Raw genomic sequence first — 17,195 nt, 5'->3', positions numbered from 1 at the left:
GTGATTGGCAAATAACATGATACTAAGTTAGTTAAAAGACAAATGAAATAGTACCTTTTAAAATCGACAACATTATTTATAAATATATATATTAAAAAAGCTAAAATGCAAATACCATTATTAATGCATGGCCTTTAAAAAAGAAATACCCCACTTCATGCACCCCCTAGATTTGATATATATATATATACATATTTATATTTAAAAGTTGACCGACCATATGATACATTGGTCACCATGGAAAACTTGTGGTTGGACTTTGAACAACAAGCTTACAAAACAAATAGCTAACTCTACTACATATGTTTGGAAAAAGCAAAATCTTAATTATATAAGACTAGCTCGTATTTTTTTGTGAACATTCGATGAGAATTAAATTAAGGTCATATATATTGACAAAAGGTCATACCTATTTGACATGATAGTTTACACTTATTCCAAGATGACTGGGAAATATATGCACATCATATGTGACTGAATTGATAAAGTCTAAAACACGCAGTTTATAATAAAGACTTGGCTATAGTAAATGTCAAGTTTTATGTGCTATATTCACATAAATTAGTTAATTGCGCAAATTAACTAAACAAATCTCTTCATGCCATATTTAATTAATTAGTTTGGGCAAGAATTTAGACACTAAAATCGTCAAATAATTCGTGATAGAGAGTCTTGATGGGTTTGTTTATATCCTTATCTTTTAGGAAAATATACCAAATCTTTCTTGTTAGTACTTAAGGAAGCAATTAATGTAGAGAAAAGTCAAAATTATCTCACTCTATTTATATATATATATATATTATATAAAAGGTTTATTCGGTTAACTTTAATATAATATTATATATATTTAATGGAATATATTTTTAAAATTAATTAAAAATAGATATTTATTAATTATATTAATATAAATTTAAATATTATAAAATATTATTATTATTATTATAATATTTAATATAAAACTATATATTTAATAATTATATTAATATATTTAAATTTAAATTCAAATGTTATAAAATATCATTATTATAATAATATATAATATAATAGTAAATATTTAATAATTATATAAATTTAAATTTAAATATTATGAAATATCATTATAACAATAATATAAAATATATAATTTTTGTTTTTATTAAAAAAATTATCACGGGAAAACATATTTTTTTATTTGATGTAGCTTCTATAAATTTATATATATATTCCTATTGAATAACAATAAATATTAAAAAGATTTTATATATACGTGTTATGTGTATATAAATAATATGATTGTGTAACTACATAATAAATAAGAATAACATTTATCTTTTATCAAGAATAAACAAGTTTATTCTTCAATCATTAATGTGTAATTTGAATAATATCATGAATGTTTTGTACCTTAAATAGGGTAATTTGTGATCTATAAAGTTATCATATTATATATATATATATTTAAAAAGCATAAACAATGTTTTAGTTAAAATTTTCTTTTAATATGTTTATGTAATTATTTTATGTATAATATTGTTTATTTATTTGAAATTTATATGACAATCATATAAATTTAATAAAAATATTTAATAAATTTTATGAATAAAATTAAGCAAACGTGGGTTGCACATTGTTTGTATGTAGTATATATATGTGTGTGTGGTATTTAATTTTTCTCTATTTTGAGATACAAATTTAAATGTTGAAATATAATGGTTATAATTATAAAGAAATGGAGAGAAGTGTGGTTTAGAAATTTTATATTGATCAAATGGTTTCTATATATATATATAAAAAAAATTTAAATAAATCAAGCTTGAAATAATTAATATGTAGGAGAGGATTTACTTTGAAATTATGATTTATTAATTAGAATATTTTAACAATCACAAAACTACCTTGGAATGAATATTAATCAAGTTAAATTTACCAATAAACTCAAATTATAATAATATCCATAATAATATATATGTGTATAATTATATGACCTATATATTGAATTATTTCACTGTCCTTGTGTCTTGCAAATTACATATTCTAGCTAGTAGACTATAAATATATGTATTGATTGATAGCTTAATTAATTAAAGTGCTGTCTATTTAGAGTTACTTTGTAATATTGTATGAAAACTCAACTATATATAGTATACTATATACAGTGGCAAGTAGCAGAGAGCTCCAAAAGGTTACTTTTTTACAAGTTAACTTCAATGTGATGATCATCACTAATTATAAAAAACAACAATATGAATCAACTTTTGATCATCTCATCTCATGAGAGAAGCTAGAAAAATATAATATAATCTATATCAATATATATATATATATGTATATATATTGTTGATAAGTCGTTAACTTTTGGCTCTTTGAATCTGAATGACTACCATAAATAGGATCTAGAAAATTTCATATATTGAGAAGAAAAAATATATAATTTTTTTTAATTTCTCTAACACTTTCACTTATTATTTATTTTACTATATTTGTGTATACATATATTCTCTATAAAAATGTGTACATAACAAAATTTTTTTTTTAAAACAGTTTATTTTGTTAATTTGAATGAGATATTCTAAATATTTAATAGAATGTATTTAAAATATTCTATTAAATATTTATAATATTCTGTTAAAGTTAACAAAAGAAACTAAGAAAACAAAAAAAAAATCTTTATCTACACACTTATTATATATAGAAGAAATATCATATATTTTTTTGAAACAATAATTATAAATATTATCCAAATCATGACACGTACAACAAGTTATAATTAAGTACAAATTTTTAAACTATCATGCATATATATATATAAATATATATATATATATCTTGTACTCCTTTTAATTTGTATAATTTAATGAAACTTCTTTCCTTTACCTGCAAGAAAAATGAGTAAGAACAGAAGTAACGTCAAAACAAATGACATAAACACACAAAATATTTTAATTCAAAATAAAAATAAATAAAACTCAACTACTTCTTGTCTCATTTGAGATTTATCTTTATATATATATATATATATATAATAAACCTTATTTTATGTTACCCTTCAACCCGTAAGAGTTTACATATGGTTTTTGGATCAATTTATTCTCTAATAAGTTAATAAATAAACCTTCAAGTGTCATTAATAGAATAGTCTTTTCTCTTTGGCAATCACAAGAGCTTAATCCTTTTAATTAAGTATTCTTATATAGCTAGAGTACATACATATCATATCAAGAAGAACTTTCTCATTGGATTTTTGTAAAAAAGCTTTTTCTATAAGTGACAAGTCTTGATAAAGAAAATAAATAAATAAACTATTTTTTTAACCAAGTGGGTTTGCTTGACTCTATATATAAATATATATATATATATATATAAATAAATTAAGGTCTTTCGTCGTTTGGCGTTTTATTCAGGGTGGAAAAGCTAAGAATTAGAACACTATATATATGATCATGCAATAATAATTTACTCAAATTAAATGGCCAAAAAATCTTCTCATCTCAATTTATTTATTTATTTTTAATATTCCACACTCAAGAGATCTAATCAATATTCTCTTGTCTTTTTTCTCTAGCCTTGTATATATTTTTATTGACAAATTAATTAACGAGGAGAAGAGATCTATGATCAATATCACTTAATTCAACAATTAGATAGATAACATATATTATGTGCTAATAATTAATAAGTGTTTCTCTATTATACCTTGAGTCATTTTTGTCAAAGAACTCCGTGTGTAACTGTGTGTGGCTCATTATTGTTATTATGAATTTCTTCAATCAATGAGAAACAAATTGATCGAAGTAGAGAGAATATAAATGAATTAATCACAAGAAAATAATAAATAAATATTTATATGTAAGAGGGCCCAATGCCAATTATGCAGATCCTTACACATGGGGTATACATATACATATACATATATTTATATTTATATATATAGGTCCTACATTACAGCTTCAAAACAAGAAAAAGAGAATGTTGCTTTGAGACATTGAGAGGAAGAACATCCTTTGGTTATTGGTTTCGATATTGCCAACTTATGTCTTAGAGAGGCTTTGTCATTTATATGTGTTTATATGTGAATATATTTATAAATATATATATATTTCTTCAAAAATATATATTTATTTAATTTAAGGGTAAACGACACTTTCTAGCTACGTCTAGCTAATTACTAATTCCTTTTAGAAAAGCATATATATAAAAATATATAAAAATTAATTTCTAGCTTACTTTCTTTGATGATAACGACAAGAAATAGTTTAGGCTGAATCGTGAAAGCAATCAATACTTTGGCAAATTATATACATATATATATATATAAAAAAAATTTATAAGACAGTGTATATTATAGGTATTTAGAATATCTGTAAATTTTCAAGAAATTCTGAATAATTTATAAAGCTGAAAACAGAGTTTAAACTGTCAAATTTTACACGCGTATACAAAAAACAGGTACGCGTGCAACAGACAATTTAGATCCTGTTCAGTACCATAATTTATTTAGAATTTCTTGAAAATTTGTAAAATGTTCTAGATAGCTATAGAGTACACCATCATATAAATTTTTTTGGGATTATAATTATTCAGGTACTAAATAGAAAAAAGATGCACCGGTGTAAAAAAAAAAATTTGTTATAGTCGCTCTATATATATATACTCATTCATGTTATATTATTTTTGTCGTTTTCAATTGAAGGAAACTATATAGACCCAAAAAAATCATTTATCAATCAAATATTACCTAGCTTACAATAACTAAAAAAAGGATTAATTACAAATGTATAATATAGTAAACAAATAACTGCACAGTAATAGAGCTTTATATATATGAAATATTCTCACATGTTAAATAAGTACTAGCTAGAATTTTGATTATTTTTCATAACATTTTAAATTTAACTACATGCACAAATATTAAGTAGCTATTTGCAAGTTGCAAGTAATTTTTCAGTATATATATTTAATAATTTTCTTGCTCACAGATAATTCAGCAATATTATGCAAAGTCAGCATTTATATATATATATATATATACGTATGCATGAATAATTAATGAAGATTAGGAAAGCAAGTCATGGTCATTAGTACTTTATGAGATTGAACTAGAATTTAACTAATAACTAATTCTTGTCGAAAAATACTATTAAATAATTAATATGGTTAATTTCATGCATACATAAATTTTCGAGTCTATATAGATGAATAGCGAGTGATACCTAATCCCATAAATTAAGATGTATGCAATGAGCCAAATTCATTGGATAATTTTATTTTTGTATTTTGATTCCCCGACATATAACACTGGCTTGACAAATAAATCATATAAACCAAAATGTGTATTATATATATTTATATAGCCATGCAAATTTAGATTGCTTTTGTTAAAGAAAATAATAGTAACACTTTAAGATAACCAACAACTAAAGTGCGCATATAAATGTGTGTGTATACGTATTGATATATATATATATATATATATATAGCACATGTGGATTATTAAATATGGAAGGTGGGACAAATCATCAAATTATTAAAATTCTTGGTTAAGGTCAGCTTGAGCTTTGAGCCTTTTATATACCACACAACAAATAGGTGGTGAGCAATACTAAGACTTCTATTACAACTACTTCCACTACATTTGAAATTTGGGTTTGTTGTTGTGTCATTAATTAAAGTGCATGTTTATATGACCTTAAACAATATTAAAAAATAAAAACCCTAATCCCTTTAATTAACGATATTTCATTTTTCTAATTTATCTAAATCTTAACATAGCATATATAGTTGAAGGGGATAATATCCTTAGAATCTCTTCTTTATATCCAAACATATAATGCTTTACCTTTAAATTTTCCCAACTATATATGATAATTCTTTCCTTTGTCTAAAGAAGTAAGTGGATGGAATTATCCTAAGGAATTGGGTGTTCCAACTCAAAAGTTTAAACTATTGAGTTGAGAAACTCAATATCTTATAAATTAATTTATATTTTTATATATAATTAATGTGGAACTTTGTTCGTATACCTAATAGTTATCTATTAATTTTGCCCAATTTGTGTTACCTGTTGTTCATATGCCTCAAGGTCTCCACCATCACATCTTTTTGGCAAACGTTTAAATTTCCACGACGACACTAATTGTTGTGGGTAAATAAGTTCGTTTCAATGTATCAAGGTTTCAACTTAAAAAGCCAACCTATTGATTGAAGCAACACAATATCTTATAAACTCATTCACATTTCTATATATGTATCTTTTGGTCACACCTAAAAATATAAAAAATTATAAATATTAGAAACTATATATCTTATTATTTGAAAGCTGATATAAAGGCACCTTACAAATGATGGTGTTAGTTCAGAATTTTACCAACCAAAAAAAAAAAAAGTAAAATATGGTGCAACACTCAATTTAAGGTGGAATCTTTGAATCTTTGTGTGTTATGAAATTTTGTTTTTTTTGATAAAATGAGTGTGAGAATTAGAGGTGTTGTCGCCACTGATAACTGTCGCTATTAAAATTTTATTTTGGGGAGTTATCAACGACGACCCTATCGCCGCTACTTGAAGACATGTGCGCCGCTAATGGTTGCAGCAAATAAAAACTTATTATTTGCGGTGACCTGTCGTCGCTAATGTTGTACGAATTTTTTGTGGGAAAAATGAGTGGTTAACTTTTCGATTCTACTATTAGCAACGACTCTGCATATTTAATTTTTTACAGGAACGGTGTCATTTTTTAATTAGCGACGACTTTTAGCGGCGACCCTCGATAAATCAGAAAGGCATCGTCTCCTTCCTCTTCTTTCTTTCTGTGTGACCCCGAGAACCAGACGCTAGGGCTGAACATTTAACTCGCCAAACCCGAAAACCCGACTAACCCGACCAACCCGAACCCACAAAACACGATTTTAGCCAAAATTCGAAAATTCTGGGTGTACCCGAACTAATCCGAACACATTCGGGTTCAGGTTTAAACTCCTTATGGAGTGCAGGTTCAGGTTAAACCACTACAACAAATTTAATTATTAGCGGCGGGGGACTCCGCCGCTAATAAATGCCACGTCCGCTGCTAATAGACTTTAGCGGCGGGCCTCCGCCGCTAATACCCCGCGCCTAAAAAAGTGTCGCTAATAATGATTATTAGCGGCGGACTGACACACCCGCCGCTAATAAGCAATTATTAGCAGCGGACATTAGCGGCGGAACCCGCCGCTAATAACTATGTCCGAGGGATTAATATTAGCTGCGGGGTCCGCCGCTATTATTGTATTTATAATTTTTTTTAAATTAAATTTTAAATAAATTAATAAATTAATATTTATTAAATTTAATTATTTTTAAAAATCATTTATAATATAATTTAATAAAAATAAACATTAAATTAATTTAAACATAACTAACATTAAAATTAATATAAATAGTTTTAATATTTATCAACCTAGTAAATATCACTATAGTCATTAAAAATAAATAAAGTATTAATTCAGTCCAAATATATAAACTAGTAACTAAAGAAAGTCATTAAGATTAATATTGAAATTGTCCTCATCTTCAACATTTTGGTCTGGCTGTGAGGACGATGGCTGTGACGATGGCGGTGGCGGTGGCTGTGGCGGCGGTGGCGGTGGCGGTGAAGGAATATATGGTGGTTGTGATGATCGTCCGAGCGTGAGGTCCCCAAACAGATCTCGAGGCTGAGGCTGTGGCTGTGGTGGAGGCTGCATCGATCCTCCTGGAAAATCGGTAAAACTAAAATATTGTGGAGGAGACTGAGAATGGGGTCCAAAAATGTATTGGTTTTGATACTGAGGAGGTTGTTGCGACGACATATGTGGCGGATACATTGGATGAGGCTGGTACAGCTGCTGCGGCGGATACTGTGAAGGAGGCTGGAACTGATGCTGTGAAGGAGGTTGATACTGCTGATGTGAAGGAGGCTGATACTGCTGTGAAGGAGGCTGATACTGCTGTGACGGAGGCTGATACTGCTGTGACGGAGACTGAGAAGACGAAGCACCTTCGGATTGTGGTGGCAAATGCCTCTGCAGAAAACTGTCAAACATTGGGTTATACAGTTTACTGGGATGCACAGTTGTCGAAGTCTCAAACGTCTCACGAATTGCCTTCACCAGCAAAGCCATAACTCTCATATCTTCATTAGGCGAAGCAGCAGTATTTGCTTGGGACTGACTTTGATCTGTAGAGCTAGAGGATGTCCTTTTTGCCTTCCCTTTCGCCCTATAACCCACTCCTCTTTGGTAGTCAGATCTCTCCCCGAGTACTTTACTTAGTATCTCATATTGGTCGACCGGGGACGAATCAACACCAGATACATTTAGAGATGCCTCACTCTGCTGTTGACTTTGCCTCTCATTCTGTGACTTCTCAACCTCAGCCGCCATTTTTTCCTGTATAAAGATAACATTATAAACAAAAATTAGAAACATTATAAATATTAGAAACAAGAAAACAATATTATTCACTTACATAATCTTGTTGAGCTGCCTCATTGACAAAAGATTTTGTCGATTTTCTCATATGAGCATCCCTCCAAGTATCAACAACATGCGCATGCGGGTTCTCCTATACAAATGTAAACAAAATGTTTCAGAATGTGTTATTTTATAAAATTAAATTAACATTTTCACTTACATATTCGTGACGCTTAGCTGCCAACGACTTTGTGCCTTGTGTTGTTACATACTTCATTTGTCTTCTGTTTGCTTGATTTTTAGCGGAACGAGCCAAAAATCTTTCGCTCAAAAACATTTCACAAATAAGCTGCCAAGCCTCCTTAGTGCAATGGTTAGGTGGCTTAGAGAGGACATTCTCCAAATCTTCTGGTCCAGCATAATGATTTTTGAAGTGTCTATGTCTATAGTTCTTTCTCTCGCGATATCTTTCCCCCATCTCCTTGTTGAGAGTTGCCAGAACTGACTCACGTTGTGGATGACCGTCTATATTATAGTAATACTGCATTAGGAAAAAAAATATTAGATAACTTGTAAATAATGGAATTAAATAATGAAAAGTACAAGATTTGTAATTTTTTACCCTCATACGATCAAGCACTTGATCCTTAAACTGTTGAGGTACATCAGCAAAATCCAAATAATGCCCCGGACACAACATGGAAACTAGAGTTTCCAACATGCGAATAAAAGCTTGATCCTCCTGCCCAACCACTTTGTTGGTCACAGGATCAAGCTCTAGATCCAATGGTTTCCCAGCTTTTTTCCTTCGTTCTTCAAGAACATTATTACTAGCAGGGCCACGACCTTTTCTTCTCGTCGACGGGGCTTTAAAATTTATTAACAATAATCAGAATTAGTATTGATGTTATATTTATCTAACAATATAATTTCTAAAAATAATTTTGATATGCAATATTTAACCTGACTCGCAAGATGTTGGTACCCTAGAAGGATCTGGCGGGTCTTGACCCCCACCATCTCCGCCATGATAAGTAGCTATATCAGCTGACATTATACTTCAGTTTAAAATTTATTAGTTAGTAATTAGCATTAAATAGAAGTATATCACATTGAATTCATAATAATAATAATTACAAAAAAAAACTTCATTATATTTAAATATATAGTTCTGTTACACAAATAGAAAAAACTAAACAGAGTAATCACTATCATTTCCATCAGTAATCGGAGATACATTTTCATCTTCACAAAGATCAAATATCTTATATTATAATTACAAAAAAAACACTTCATTATATTTAAATACATAGTTCTGTTACACAAATAGAAAAAAACTAAACAGAGTAATCACTATCATTTCCATCAGTACTCGGAGACACATTTTCATCTTCACAAAGTTCAACAACCAATTCATCTTCTGCATCTGCAACGTCCTCATGTTCTGACATATCAGCTTCGTCATCACCATCTTCATCAGCTCCAACATAAGCAGCAGGTTGATCAGATTGCATAATCAACTCTCCGAGGTCCACAGTCAACAAAAAATTTGATGAACTTGTTTCATGTACAACATCAATAACATCATTAACCTCATCAGAATTGTCCTTAATGTCCCAAATCTGTCGATGATTCACATCTTCTACAACTTTCCAATCACGACCTCTAAGTAAATCATCAAGATAGAAAACTTGCTTAGCTTGAGTAGCAAGTATGTACGGCTCATCTTTGTACCATTCGCCATTGACGTTTATACTGGTGACATTATTTTCAATGACTGTTTTCTTCATTCTTGGATTTGTATTAAACCATTTGCACCGAAATAATGCCACTGAATATGCACCAGTGAAAGAAAGTATCACCACTTCTTCAAGCGTGCCGTAAAAATTAAAACCTTCTGTTCCGGCAGCAGACACTCCACTATTCTGTGTGGTGCGCTTTTTGTCTCGATCGTGTGCAATAAATCGAACACCATTGACTATACAACCTTGGTAAAAGGTTGACAAATGATCTGACCCAGATGCTAAAGCTAACAGTTCATCACCGTTATCCAAAGACCCAAGCTTGTGCAGGTCATATATCTAAATATATAGAATGATATTAGATTCACAAAATATATCATTAATAAAATCACTGTTCAAAGTTCAAAGTTCAAAGCTACCTTTTTATGAAACCACGAACGGAAATTTTTCCTATGCAAACGATCATGATCACCATCTGGGTATTTTTGTTTAATCTCTTGTAGGTGTTCGCTATTAATTAGAATAGTGTTACGATTCTTGATAACAAAAAACTGATAATAACCACACTTGTTCTAATTTATAAGATAATAAACTTACTCTAAATAAGGCTCAATTTCAGGAGAATTCTCAAGTATGAACCACTTAGCTATTTCACGAGTCTTATGATCGAGAGTCTTCAAAGTTCCCTTTGTGAGTGGACGACATTGAGATTGGAAAACTGCAAGATTTCGTGGGATATAAGTTGCATCTTCATTTCGATCAAGACGGTTAAATCTTGTTTCAATGCCTTTGAAATACATTGAACAAAAGGTCAAAGCCTCGTTTGCAACATAGCCTTCGGCGATCGACCCTTCAGGGCGAGCTTTATTTCCCACATAATTCTTTAATTTTTTCATGTACCTTTCAAAAGGATACATCCACCTCATAAATACCGGACCACCCAATATTGCTTCTTCTGGCAAATGTAATACCAAATGAATCATTATGTCAAAAAAAGCTGGAGGAAAAATCAACTCCATCTTGCACAATATCTGAATAAGATCATTTTGTGCTTCATCCATATCTTTAACATTTAAAGTCCTCGAACATATTTGCCTGAAGAAATTGCACAATTCTGCAATAGTGGTCGATATAGATTTTGGAAGAAACTTGCGAACACCGAGAGAAAGTAATCGTTGCATTATCACATGACAATCGTGTGACTTCAACCCAAGAATATTTGTATCATTCTCGGACACTTTCTTCTTCAAATTTGAACAAAAGCCATCTGGAAATCTAACTCCTTTTATAAGCTGACAAAACTGTTGCCTCTGCGCTGGAGTTAACACATAAGGAGCGTGCGGCTTCATCAGCTTCCCATTCTCATCTTCATAAATCCACAATGATTCTCTCACACCCATCTTTTTCAAATCATGTCTGGCATTAGTGGTGTCCTTAGATTTATCACTGTCTAAGATGGTGCCAAGGAGACTATCACACACATTCTTCTCAACATGCATGACATCTATATTGTGTTTTAATTTGTTTGTACACCAATACTCAAGCTCGTAAAAAATACTTTTTTTCCTCCAATTACCTTCATCTACTCCTATTTTACGTTTCACACCCCCAAACTGGACATGTTTTCCTGGAACTTGCGCTGCAAGAGCATTAACTTGTTCTAGTATATCCTCACAAGTAAACCGTCTCGGAGGACGTCTTCTCTCAACTTCTCCAACGAACTCTTTGTCTCTTCTCATTCGATGAGTACTTGGCAAGAATCTTCTGTGACCAACGTAAGATGTCTTACCGATCACTCGGATGGAAGTTGTGTCCGCATTACACGTAGGACAAGCTTTGTATCCCTGACCACTCCATCCAGACAAACTACTGCGAGCTGGAAAATCGTTCACTGTCCACAAAAGGGCTGCCCGCATCTTGAACATCCTGTTGGTCGTACTATCTCTTGTATCAACTCCGTTAACCCACAGATCCTTCAACTCATCCACCAATGGTCTCAGAAATACATCCATGTCCTTACCGGGTGATTTTGGCCCAGGAATAAGGAGGGTCAACATGAAATAATTGTCTTTCATGCACAACCAAGGTGGCAGATTATAGTTTGCCAACACCACAGGCCACATACTGTATGCAAGATTCATGTTGCCAAATGGATTAAATCCATCAGCAGCTAAGCCCAGACGAACATTTCTGGGATCCCTTGAAAAATGAGGATGCTTGGCATCAAAGTCCTTCCACGCAGAGCCGTCCACCGGGTGTTGCATCACCCCTTCATCTTTTGATTTCCCGGCGTGATGCCATATCATGTGCTTTGCTGTAATCCTTGAACTGTATAATCTTTTCAACCGAGGGGTCAACGGAAAGTAACGCATCACCTTGTGTGGCACTTTTTTTCCTTTCGTCATTTCGGAAGTAATCCATCTACTACTTCCGCATACTGGACATGTCTCTTTAGATGCATGCTCATTGTAAAATAAGCAGCAATCATACTGACACACATGAATGGACTCGTATCCCAACCCTAATTTTTTCAATCTCTTTTTCGCCTCGTAGTACGATCCGGGGATTTTGTTCTCCTTAGGAAATGCAAGCTTTAACAACTTCAGCAATTCATCAAATATGTTGTTAGGCATCTTCCCTCTAACTTTTAGATGCAATAACTTTGCTAAAAAGTTCAGGGATGAAATCCAATCACAGCCAGGATACAACTCCGCTTCAATCTCCTCAAATAACTCGTCATAATACTGACTCCCATCGGGATCCCTTTCTACTTCCTCAGTTGTCGGTAAAAGGAAGTCTTCCACAACTTGAATCATCTCATCGTCTTCATTCTCATCAACCACCTCATCAGCAACAATTTCTTCCACCTCACCATGAAAAATCCACTTATCATAAGCTTGATGAAAACCCCTATCGAATACGTGTGCCCGAACTACATCCAAAGATTCAAATCTATTATTATTGCATCTCACACACGGACACCTAATTCTTCCATCAGAATCTTTATGTTCCGACGCCATCCTCAAAAAAGCTTGCAGACCATTCCAATATTCTTGACAACCACGATTTCTCAATGTTGTCCAAGTCTTGTCAATCGCCATCTAAAGTGTTATAAGAGTGTGAGTTTTAGTAATGTGAATAGAAATGGATAACAAAGGAGATTTGTTATCATTTTTGAAATCTTATGCAATATTATAATATCTTATGCTATTTTATGATGTTTTATTTGATCATGTTATTTATAAACAAATTAATTTTTTTTCCTAAACTAATTTATTATTTATTAAAATTTTATTAAATATTATATCTAACTTTTATTATTTAATTAATTAAATTATTATAAATTAATTAAAAAATAAATTATTATTTATTCTTAATTTTTTAAACTTTTATTAAATATAATTATCAATTTCTATATTCATGTAATTTATAAATTATTATTTATTCATAATATTTTAATTTGTAATAATAATAATAATTTTATAAATGAATTATTATTTGACTTTAAGACTAATTTATATTTTTAAATAATTAGATAAATTTTATTAATAATATTTTAAACTTATCATTTATGTGCCGATATCCATGTAATTGATGGTTGTAGTCAACAACTATCAATCACAAACATACAGAGACTAAGAAAATAAATTAACTACTAATTAATTTTTTTGTTCTATTTTTACAAATAATAATAATAATAATAATAATAACATATGTTCAAGCAAAAAGGAGAAAAAAGAACAAAATAACATGATAATATGCACTTATTGTTGTTTTTTTTTTCTACACTCACTTTTTTTATTAAATAAACTATCTTAAATTTGTTTCAAAAATTTCACAATCTAAACAAAATTAGTTTCCCTATTAAAAATATCAAGTTGCGGTGAAAGTTAGTTAGTAGTATAAAAGCTTTCACTTATTTGACTAAATACTTTTTTTTTTTGACAAAAATTAAAAAGTAGTTCAAAAAATTTGGTATGGCCGCTAATAATGACAATGGAGTAACACAGACGTGATATAATTAGTTTGTTTCAATTTTAATTTAAAAAATAATTACAAATTTTTTGAAAATAAAAAATAATTCAAAATTTATTACTAAAATTTAAAAATGATTCAAACATTAAAAAAATATTTTAAAATTTAAATTAATTTTAATTGAATTTGTATATTTTTCTAGCACTTAGTTTAATTAATATTATATAATTAAGAAAATGGTGATAAAGAAAATATGGGTGCTAATAATCTGATTGATCAAGTTTAAATCCTCTTTATTCAATATTAACAAAAACACTATATTTTACTTAATACTAAATCATCTATTATTATATTTTATAAATTAATTTAAATTATCACTTAAATTTTGTTTTTAACCAAAACAGTCCTATAATTATTTACATACCAAGATTAAAAAATAAAGTAAGAACAAACATATATCTTAACAATAGATGTCAAGATTTACATACCAAGGATACTAACTAAAGGACTCAAAACTCAAATATTATACACTAAACAAATACAAAATAAATTATTCAAAAAATACAAAAGATATTAATTACAAAAAATATATCCACACCTGTTGAGGGTGTGCCAAGGTCGTGTGTGTGTCGGGGTCGTGGGTGTGTCGCTGTCCTGATAAAAAAAAAATTAATACCGAAAGATACACGAAAAAAATTCAAACCAAATATATGAAATAAAAACTCGACAAGAAAAGAAATTGATAACAAAGGAGATTTGTTATCATTTTTGAAATCTTATGCAATATTATAATATCTTATGCTATTTTATGATGTTTTATTAGATAATATTATTCAATAAACAAATTAAATTATATAATTTAATTAGATAATATTATATCAAACTTTTATTATTTAATTAATTAAATTAATAAAAAATAATTAAAAATAAATTATTATTTATTCTTAATTTTTTATACTTTTATTAAATATTATTATCAATTACTATATTCATGTAATTTATATTAAACAATATTATTCAATAAACAAATTAAATTAAATTATTTATTTAGATAATATTATATCAAACTTTTATTATTTAATTCATTAAATTATTAAAAATTAATCAAAAATTAAATTATTATTTATATAATTATTTATTCTTAATTTTTTATACTTTTATTAAATATTATTATCAATTTCTATATTCATGTAATTTATAACTATTTAATATTAGATAATATTATTCAATAAACAAATTAAATTATATAATTTAATTAGATAATATTATATCAAACTTTTATTATTTAATTAATTAAATTAATAAAAAATAATTAAAAATAAATTATTATTTATTCTTAATTTTTTATACTTTTATTAAATATTATTATCAATTTCTATATTCATGTAATTTATATTAAACATATTCAATAAACAAATTAAATTAAATTATTTATTTAGATAATATTATTTTAAACTTTTATTATTTAATTCATTAAATTATTAAAAATTAGTCAAAAAATAAGTTATTATTTATATAATTATTTATTCATATTTTTTTATACTTTTACTAAATATAATTATCAATTTCTATATTCATGTAATTTATAACTATTTAATATTGGATAATGTTATTCAATAAATTAATAAAAAATAATTAAAAATAAATTATTATTTATTCATAATTTTTTAAAATTTTATTAAATATAGTTATCAATTTTTATATTCATGTAATTTATATTAAACAATATTATTCAATAAACAAATTAAATTAAATTATTTAATTAAATAATAATATATCAAACTTTTATAATTTAATATAATAATCAAGAACTATATGTGATACCAAAATATAATGTTAAATAAGTACAACAAATTGAAAACAATAAGAATTTTCTATGCAAATATTCATCTCTTTTATCTATTCAATACTATCATTTATATATTTTGCCCCACAATTTTTTTAATCTATTTTCTGAGCTATAATTTTGATAGTTTTACTCTTTGTAACTCTGTTTTCCCATTCACATCATCAATCAATATGATGATTTTGTCTATAATTTTCAATGCTGTTTAGATAAAAACAAATGACTAATTAATCAAAACTAATTATGTCTTATATATGTTTTATATGGTCTCTTTATGATGCTGTACGTGCTTATACAAAATGAAAATTTCAATGTCAAATGATTGAGCTAGTTTGAGAGATTAATTTATCTGGTTAACCAATTACCATATATTAATTACATGATGAAATCAACAATAATATATATAGATCGATACATATTGATATATATATCTTCATAAAGAAAGAACTAGTTTTGCTTACCCAAGTAAACTGCAAAGGAGATCGAGTAGTGATGATGATAACAAAAGCCCCAACAAACCAAGAAGATTTTGCAGATATAAATCGAGGAGAATAAGGCCCACAACAGAACAAAGCACAAATAGTTTATCTATAAAACATAAAATAAATGGTTTTGTTAATAAAAAATGTGATGAGTTTATATATACATGAATTAATATATATATATATATTTATTATATAGAACTCCACCTTGTCTTCCCTTGCGAGTTTTTCCTTCTCTTCTGCAACTATTATCCCATAGATGAGCCTCGTATCTACCTGACCATCTATGCCTGTAAAAATTTCAAAACCAAATATCTAAGAAATAATACAACAGAAAAAAAATGTGTGCATATATATATATATACATATGTGTGTGTCTATAGATGAGAAAATGACCTAGTTACACCACGGTATATAGATGTTCTTTGTCCGAAAGTGTCAATGGATTTTCTAGGAACGGCCTCGATTGCGGTTGTCGGACTGGAGAGGCTCGGCGTTAGGGAGAGTCGCGAAGGGGAGGAGGAAAGAAATGAGCGAATAGTTTGAGAACAGACGCTAAGAGGAAATGGGCGGTTTCCAATAATATTATTAGCGGCGGGTCCCGCCGCTAATAGTTTCTCCCGCCGCCAAAACTATTATTAGCGGCGGGTAGCCCGCCTCTAATAAAAGGTAATTATCCGCCGCTGATATTATTAGCGGCGGGACCCGCCGCTAATAAAGGGTGATTACCCGTTGCTGATAG

The 17,195-nt window shown here is 28.8% G+C and overlaps 1 protein-coding gene across 1 annotated transcript; it reads right to left on the bottom strand.

The window, feature by feature from the left end:
- Positions 1–9,459: 9,459 nt before the first annotated feature.
- LOC133834076 (uncharacterized) lies at positions 9,460–10,652 on the bottom strand. The gene is made up of 2 exons (XM_062263585.1): positions 10,570–10,652; positions 9,460–10,489 (listed from the first exon to the last, which is right to left on the bottom strand). Exon 2 carries the CDS (start codon positions 10,196–10,198, stop codon positions 9,746–9,748), a length of 453 nt encoding a protein of 150 aa, XP_062119569.1. The 5' UTR covers positions 10,199–10,489; positions 10,570–10,652; the 3' UTR covers positions 9,460–9,745.
- Between the last annotated feature and the right edge of the window lie 6,543 nt (positions 10,653–17,195).

The sequence above is a fragment of the Humulus lupulus genome, chromosome 5, assembly GCF_963169125.1.
Source record: "Humulus lupulus chromosome 5, drHumLupu1.1, whole genome shotgun sequence".
Lineage (NCBI taxonomy): Eukaryota > Viridiplantae > Streptophyta > Magnoliopsida > Rosales > Cannabaceae > Humulus > Humulus lupulus.
This window is presented reverse-complemented; position numbering and strand designations above follow the sequence as displayed.

Coding starts and splice junctions, on each gene's coding strand:
- LOC133834076 (XM_062263585.1), bottom strand. CDS start 10,198: ATGAAGAAAACAGTCATTGAAAATAATGTCACCAGTATAAACGTCAAT.